The following is a 7,488-nucleotide window of genomic DNA, read 5'->3' as shown; positions in this document are numbered from 1 at the left end:
GCTACAAATTCTGGGGTTCCATGACACTCTCCTCAGGTTTGATATTAGAACACAGAACTTAGAAAATACCTTGCTTACATTTACCAGTTTATCATAAAAGGTACAAATCAGGGATCCTTGGGTGGCTCAGAGGTTTAGTGCCTGCCTTTGGCCCAGGGCGTGATCCTGCAGTCCCGGGATCAAGTCCCATGTCGGGCTCCCTGCATGGAGCCTGCTTCTCCCTCTGCCTGTGTCTCTGCCTCTCTCTCCCTCTCTCTGTGTATCTCATGAATGGATAAATAAAATCTTTAAAAAAAAAAAAAAAGGTACAAGACAAGAATAGCCAAATGGAGGAAGTACATGGGACAAGGCATAAAGGGGAGTGATGTCATGGAGCTGCCATGTGCTCTCCAGGTGTGCCACCTATTAGCAACTCAACAAACTCACCAACAGGAAACTCTCAAAGAGATAGAGAGTTCAATCTCTAGTCTTCCTCCCTTCCTTGTAGATTGAGGGTGGAGCTGAAATTTCTCACCCTGTAATCATTTAAGTCACCAGCCCCATCCAGAGGCTATCTTGGGGGCCCAGCAGATACCATCCCTCATTAGCATAAATTTAGGTGTGATTGAAAAGGGCTTGTATAAATAACAAGAAAATTTAAAAGATTTTAGGAGCTTTGTGCTGGGAATAGAAACTGGAGACAGAGGATCCCTGGGTGGCTCAGCGGTTTAGCGCCTGCCTTTGGCCCAGGGCGCCATCCTGGAGTCCTGGGATCAAGTCCTGCATCGGGCTCCCGGCAAGGAGCCTGCCTCTCCCTCCTCCTGTGTCTCTGCCTCTCTCTCTCTCTCTCTCTCTATGTCTATCATAAATAAATCTTTAAAAAAAAAAAGAAACTGGATACAAAGGACAAATATATTTCTTATTATACCACAATTACTCTTGAGGTAATGACCACAGAACCAAGGAAAAAGAGTCACTTGAAATTCTTAAAGAACTGACAAGACAAAAAAAAAAAAAAAGAACTGACAAGACTTCCAACTAGTGCCCGGCAGAATGGCTCCCGCAAAGAAGGGTGAGGAGAAGAAGAAGGGCCGTTCGGCCATCAACGAGGTAGTGACCAGAGAATACACCATCAACATTCACAAACGTATCCATGGAGTGGGTTTCAAGAAGCGTGCCCCTTGGGCACTCAAAGAGATCCGGAAATTTGCCATGAAGGAGATGGGAACTCCAGATGTGCGCATTGACACCAGGCTCAACAAAGCTGTCTGGGCCAAAGGAATAAGGAATGTTCCATACCGTATCCGTGTGCGGTTGTCCAGAAAACATAAAGAGGATGAAGATTCACCAAACAAGCTCTACACGCTGGTTACCTACGTACCTGTCACCACTTTCAAAAATCTAGACTGTTAATGTGGATGAGAACTAATCGCTGATTGTCAAATAAAGGTATACAACTGGAAAAAAAAAAAAAAAAAAGAACTGACAAGACTTAGTAGTTCTGCCCCCCCCCCCCCGCCCCCGGAGAAGCACTCTAGGAATTAAAGAGCTCAGGTTTTGTGTGTGTGTTTTTAAGATTTTATTTATTTATTCATGAGAGACACAGAGAGAGAGGCAGAGACACAGGCAGAGGGAGAAGCAGGCTCCTCATAGGGAGCCGGACGTCGGGTTCGATCCCTGGACCCTGGGATCAGGCCCTGAGTCAAAGGCAGACGCTCAACCGCTGGGCCACCCAGGCTGCCCCAAGGGACCTGGGTTTTTGTTGTTGTTGTTGTTGTTGTTGTTGTTTTATTCATGAGAGACACAGAGGCAGAGACACAGGCAGAGGGAGAAGCAGGCTCCATGCAGGGAGCCCGATGCGGGACTGGATTCCGGGTCTCCAGGATCAGGCCCTGGGCTGAAGGTGGCGCTAAACCGCTGGTCCACCCAGGGATCCCCAAGGACCTGGTTTTAATTGCTATTCTGCCACTTAATTTCCCCATGCTTCATTTTCCCCATCTACAAAATGGACTGTTAGTATTACATACTTCTTAGGGTTGTTCCAACTGAAGATAGTAATACAGTGTCTGGATCCGTGTGGGAACATGAACAGAGCTCAATAAATGTTAGTTTCCAGCATCATGGATCCACGGAGATGAGACACCCAAGTTCTAGTCCATGTTCCCGGCCTTCCTGGCTGTTTGCCTCTACCCCTCCTTAGTCACTTCACCATCTCTGAGCCAGTGTCCTTATCCGTAGAGTGAATGTGTGACTGTCCGCACAAGTTCAGGGTCCCTTCCATTAGGAAGAGTCCGCACCAAATGGGACCCAAAGACTCTCAGTCAGGGCGACTCGAGGGTGCCAGTGCCAGTGGCAGAGCGCGGGAGACGTAGGGGCCCAGGTAACACACGCAGAGACCTGCGGGGCCGTGCCCGCCCCCAGCCAAGTGGAGGGCCAGGTGGGCTTGGCAGTTTAGCTCTTCCAGGAATTGCATCCAGGTGTGGAGAGAGGGGGCGCCTGGGAGCCTCGGCGGGCCTCTCGCCAGCCGCACCAGGGCTGCACCACGACGGAGAGAGGGCGGCGGCAGCACGCGCCCCAGGCTCGCACTGCAGGCAACTTCTCCCCGCCGGGCGGGCGGCGCAGGCGCAGGCGCAGTCGCAGTCGGGGGGCGGGGCCCGGGCGGGGGCGGGGAGGGCCGGGGGCAGGGCCGGGGCGCCCCTCCCACTCCACCTCCCCCGCCCAGACAGGAGGACTCCTGACAGCAGCCGCGGCGATCAGCTGCTGGGGAACGGAGGAAGAGGAAGGGGCGGAGCAGTCAGGCGACGGCCGCGGGGGCTGGCCGGCTGTCCCCGGCGCTGTCCGGTCCCTGAGAGCCAGCTCCGAGACGGCGGGGTCCGGGCAGCCAAGCAGCCTGTCTAGGAGCTCGCGCAATGCCCCGCCACGCAGTATCGCCCGGCCAGGGCCACCCCAGGTCCGGACGGGAGCCGGAATCGGACCGGTCCCGGGGGTCCCCCAGACTGAGGCTCCTGTGGGTAGGCCTGGCGCTGGCCCTGCCGCACGCCCTGGTTCTCTGGGCCCCCGCCGGGGCACACCCGCTCCCCCCGCAAAGCCATCTCGCCAGGTTCGGGCGCTTAGTGCCCCAGCTCCGCAACACCTTTGGGTGGTGGAACCTCACCTGCCCAGTCTGCAAAGGCTTGTTCACCGCCATCGACTTCGGGCTGAAGGTGAGCGCTTACGGGGGCTGCCTTGGAGAAGCCAAGGGGAGCGCTGGCGGGGGCAGGGGCGAGAGAGGGGCTGGGCCTGGAGTCTGGGAGAGCAAACCTGACCGGGAGGCTGGCACCCGCTAGCCTTCACTGGGTTTGCTGTCCTACCTGTAGGGACACCCATGACTACAACTCCACCTCTACCTCCATCGTGACCTTGTGAAGAAAGGAGAGTTCAGATTGTTTGCCGGGCACTGTGCTAGCCATTTTATGCTGGTTAAATCAAACCCATGAGGTGTTTTCATTATGGTTGTTCTCTCCACTTTACGAATGACTAGAGGCTGGGAGAGGTGAAGTCGCTTGCCCAAGGGCAGACAGCTGGCGGCTAGGGGAAGGGCTGGGTCTCCTTTCCTTGTATATCTGACTCTGAACCCCCCTTTGCCTTAAACTTGGCATCTCTAGTCCAGAGCACCAGGCCTTGTACCAGGGACTTGAATTCAGAAGCATCCAAGGGTATGGGACTCGATAGGGGTGCCTTGACCCTGATGGATTATGATGAGTGCTAGTTGGTAGGTGAGATTTGCAGTGCTCTCCAGGGCCTGCCCCTGTGTGTGTCCCCAAACTATGGACAGCCAAACTTCCCAGCCCAAGTTTCAGGGCACTGTGCAGAAGCCAGCTGGACAAGCAAAAGACCTGAAATGCCACTGCCTACTGAGCTGAAGAAGTACTGGCCCGCTGCTGCCTGAGTCACTGGGCAATCTCTGTGGGAGGCAGGGAGTGCAGTGAGGTCTCTTCACCAGGGTGGCACTGAGTCCAGCCTGGCCCCCCAGTTTGGAGATAGAGGCACAAAGGGTGGTAGCCAGGGATTGACTTGGTCTCTGTGGCTATCTCCGACCTCTCTCATCACTGGTTCTTCTCACCACAGAAGGAGCCTAGTGTGGCCTGGGTGGGCTCTATGGCCACCAAGATCTGCAATGTGCTGAAAATAGCACCGCCCACTGTGTGCCAGTCAGCTGTCCAGCTCTTTGAAGGTGACATGGTGGAAGTGTGGACACGCTCGGTGCTGAGGCCATCTGAGGCCTGTGGTCTGCTCCTGGGCTCTACCTGTGGGCACTGGGACATCTTCTCATCTTGGAACATCTCTTTGCCAGCTGTACCAAAACCTTCCCCACAGCCACCCAAGCCCCCAGCCCCAGGTGCCCCCGTTAGTCGCATCCTCTTCCTCACTGACCTGCACTGGGATCATGACTACCTGGAGGGCACAGACCCTAACTGTGAGAACCCACTGTGTTGCCGCCGGGATTCTGGCCTGCCACCTGCCTCCCGCCCAGGTGCTGGATACTGGGGAGAGTACAGCAAGTGTGACCTGCCCCTGCGGACGCTGGAGAGCCTGTTGAGTGGGCTGGGCCCTGCTGGCCCCTTTGATATGGTGTACTGGACAGGAGACATCCCAGCCCACAACGTCTGGCATCAGTCACGTCAGGACCAGCTTCGGGCCCTGACCACCGTCACAGCCCTTGTGAAGAAGTTCTTGGGGCCAGTGCCTGTGTACCCTGCTGTGGGCAACCACGAGACCACCCCTGTCAATGGCTTCCCTCCTCCCTTCATAGAGGGCAATTTCTCTTCCAGATGGCTCTATGAAGCAATGGCCAAGGCATGGGAGTCCTGGCTGCCTGATGAAGCCCTTCACACCCTCAGGTAGTTGAGGTCCCTGGAAACTCAGGAAGAGAAAAGGTGTATGATAGTGAAGGGAGCAGGGGACCTGGGCATTACCTGTGACTGTGTTAGTATGAGTCAGCTCTCCTCACTGGCCCTTCCTGATCGACCCTAACTTCCACCTCTACCCTTATAGCCAGCCACTCTCTCTCACAGGGCTGACAGCATGTCTTCTCCATGCTGGTCTGTGTCTTTGCTCATGTTGGCCCTCTCTAAAATGCACCCCCCACTCTAACATCCCAGCTTTCCCAGACCCAGATCATATTCTTTGTGAAGGGCCTTTGCTTCCTGTTCTAGCTCACTTCTATCTTTCCCCTGAACTCCTAGAGCCCTTAGTCTTCTGAGCCATTCACCTCAGTCACACCGGCCCTATAATTAGTGCTGTTTGGTCTTCAGCTAGAATGTGAGTTCCTTGATAGGAGGATGTCCTGTATGCCTCTGCCTCCACCCAAATGCTTAGCCCAGGACTGGGCATGCAGGACCAGATTATGAATGAGTGGTGACCCTTCATGTTCACTTTGTTTCAGAATTGGGGGGTTCTATGCCCTCTCCCCACGCCCTGGCCTCCGTCTCATCTCTCTCAATATGAATTTTTGTTCTCGTGAGAACTTCTGGCTCTTGATCAACTCTACAGATCCCGCTGGACAGCTCCAGTGGCTAGTGGGGGAGCTTCAGGCTGCTGAGGATCGAGGAGACAAGGTGAGGGAAGGCAGTGAGAACATGATGGAGTATGCACTGACAGAGGTTGGAGGAGAAGCAGGCCTTTCATGACCAGACTCCTATCTGGAGCCAGAGAAACTTGGTCTTCTGGAGTTTCCAACAACAGTGTTCCCTGGTTGTTCGGCTCCTGGTTGTAGGAGATGAGTTCCACCTCTTCCTGGCCAGGCTGTCTGGACCCCTCCTTGTCCTGATACCCTTCCTCTTATTTCTTTTTAAAATTTGAAGCTCTAATTGGCTTTATTGAAAAATTCATGAATCAGGCAGCTTCCCATCTAGCAAATAGAAGGCGTTCTATTCTCCCTGATAACCTTCCTTAACTCTCCCTGCAGGTACATATAATTGGCCACATCCCCCCAGGGCACTGCCTGAAGAGCTGGAGCTGGAATTATTACCGGATTGTAGCCAGGTAGGAGGGAGGTGGGGAGAGGGGTAGATGAAAAGTCTGAAGGTTGGAAATTCCTTTGAGCATCTTATCATCGCTGCCACCCCATTGGGGTAGAGAGGCATTTACTTCAACATGTAGAGAAGGAAAGCATCCCATCTCTCCAGGTTGCCTCTCCCTTCCTAGAACCTTCTGAATAAAATTAGTGTCCTCCAACCAGGTATGAGAACACCTTGGCTGGTCAGTTCTTTGGCCACACCCACGTGGATGAGTTTGAGGTCTTCTATGACGAGGAGACCCTGAGCCGGCCGCTATCTGTAGCCTTCCTGGCGCCCAGTGCCACCACCTACATCGGCCTTAATCCTGGTGAGTGAGGTGGGAAGGAGTCATTGGGATAGAGGAAGCTGGTGGGATAGAGGAAGCAGAAACAGAGTCAGAGCCAAGGCTGGCAAGGGGCAGGTAGGGCATGTGACCCCTCCCTGGAGTTGCCTTGGCTCCTTCCCTCTCCAGTCAGCCCTCCTTTCTTGCAGGCTACCGTGTCTACGAGATAGATGGCAATTACCCGGAGAGCTCTCATGTGGTCCTGGATCATGAGACCTACATCCTGAACCTGACACAGGCTAATGAACCAGGAGCCGTGCCACGTTGGCAGCGTCTCTACAGGGCTCGAGAAACCTACGGACTGCCCAATGCACTGCCTGCCGCCTGGCATGACCTAGTGTACCGCATGCGGGGTGACACACAACTATTCCAGACCTTCTGGTTTCTCTACCATAAGGGCCACCCGCCCTCAGAGCCCTGTGGCATGCCCTGTCGCCTGACTATTCTATGCGCCCAGCTCTCAGCTCGCTCCGACAGCCCTGCTCTATGTCGCCATCTGGTGCCGGATGGAAGCTTCCCTGATGACCAGAGCCTGCAGCCAAGGCCACCTCTCTGCTAGGAGCCCCAGAGCCCACAGTTGGCAAAGTACAAATCTTCAGAAAGGAGCAAAAACCCCAGAGGATAGCTGTGGTAAGAAGAGTGGTGGAAGACCCCACCTCTGGGCCCCAAGAACACCAGGGAAATAGGACCTTCTTTCATGGAGCTCTGTCCGGGGCTCTGCCTCTGCCCAGCATCTAAGCTGCTCTAGGACTACTGTCTTTCATGGCTGTGGAGCAAAGGTCTAAGTTGGTATGCCCCAGCAGACCAGACAGAAGCTGTCACTTCAGGCCTGTGCTGGCCAGCCAGGAACCCTGTACTGCTGCTGTTGCCTGGTTGCCAGGCTGTTAGAATAAAGATAAGAGACTTGGACTCCAGACCCCTCTGTGACTGTCCCACTTTATTAAGCTGGGAGGGTGAGATGCCTGGGTGGCTCAGTTGGTTAAGCCTCTGACTCTTGATTTCAGCTGGAGTCACTGATCTCAGGGTCCTGGGATCAAGCCTCGGGTGGGGCTCTGTGCTCAGCTCAGAGTCTGCTTGAGATTCTCTTTCTGCCTGCCCCTGCTCTCTCTCGCTCTCGCTCTTTATCTC

General features: G+C 54.5%; 1 protein-coding gene and 1 pseudogene across 1 annotated transcript; both read left to right on the top strand.

Annotated features, from left to right (window-relative positions):
- Positions 1–1,001: 1,001 nt before the first annotated feature.
- On the top strand, positions 1,002–1,408 carry LOC144294767 (large ribosomal subunit protein eL31 pseudogene; annotated as a pseudogene).
- A 1,293-nt stretch (positions 1,409–2,701) lies between these two features.
- Positions 2,702–7,274, top strand: SMPD1 (sphingomyelin phosphodiesterase 1). Its single transcript, XM_077866697.1, has 6 exons — positions 2,702–3,182; positions 4,087–4,859; positions 5,405–5,576; positions 5,927–6,003; positions 6,200–6,345; positions 6,510–7,274. The coding sequence occupies exons 1-6, from the start codon at positions 2,889–2,891 to the stop codon at positions 6,917–6,919; spliced, it is 1,872 nt and encodes a 623-aa protein (XP_077722823.1). The 5' UTR covers positions 2,702–2,888; the 3' UTR covers positions 6,920–7,274.
- Positions 7,275–7,488: the final 214 nt, after the last annotated feature.

Source organism: Canis aureus, chromosome 23, assembly GCF_053574225.1.
Source record: "Canis aureus isolate CA01 chromosome 23, VMU_Caureus_v.1.0, whole genome shotgun sequence".
Classification (NCBI taxonomy): Eukaryota; Metazoa; Chordata; class Mammalia; order Carnivora; family Canidae; genus Canis; species Canis aureus.
The sequence above is the reverse complement of the archived record's forward strand: the minus strand, read 5'-3'. Positions and strand labels throughout refer to the sequence as shown.

Excerpts from the sequence above, each read along its gene's own strand:
- SMPD1 (XM_077866697.1), top strand. The coding sequence starts at position 2,889 with ATGCCCCGCCACGCAGTATCGCCCGGCCAGGGCCACCCCAGGTCCGGA. Across the intron at positions 5,577-5,926 it reads CTGAGGATCGAGGAGACAAG|GTACATATAATTGGCCACAT; the intron begins GTGAGGGAAGGC and ends CTCTCCCTGCAG. Across the intron at positions 6,004-6,199 it reads TATTACCGGATTGTAGCCAG|GTATGAGAACACCTTGGCTG; the intron begins GTAGGAGGGAGG and ends TCCTCCAACCAG.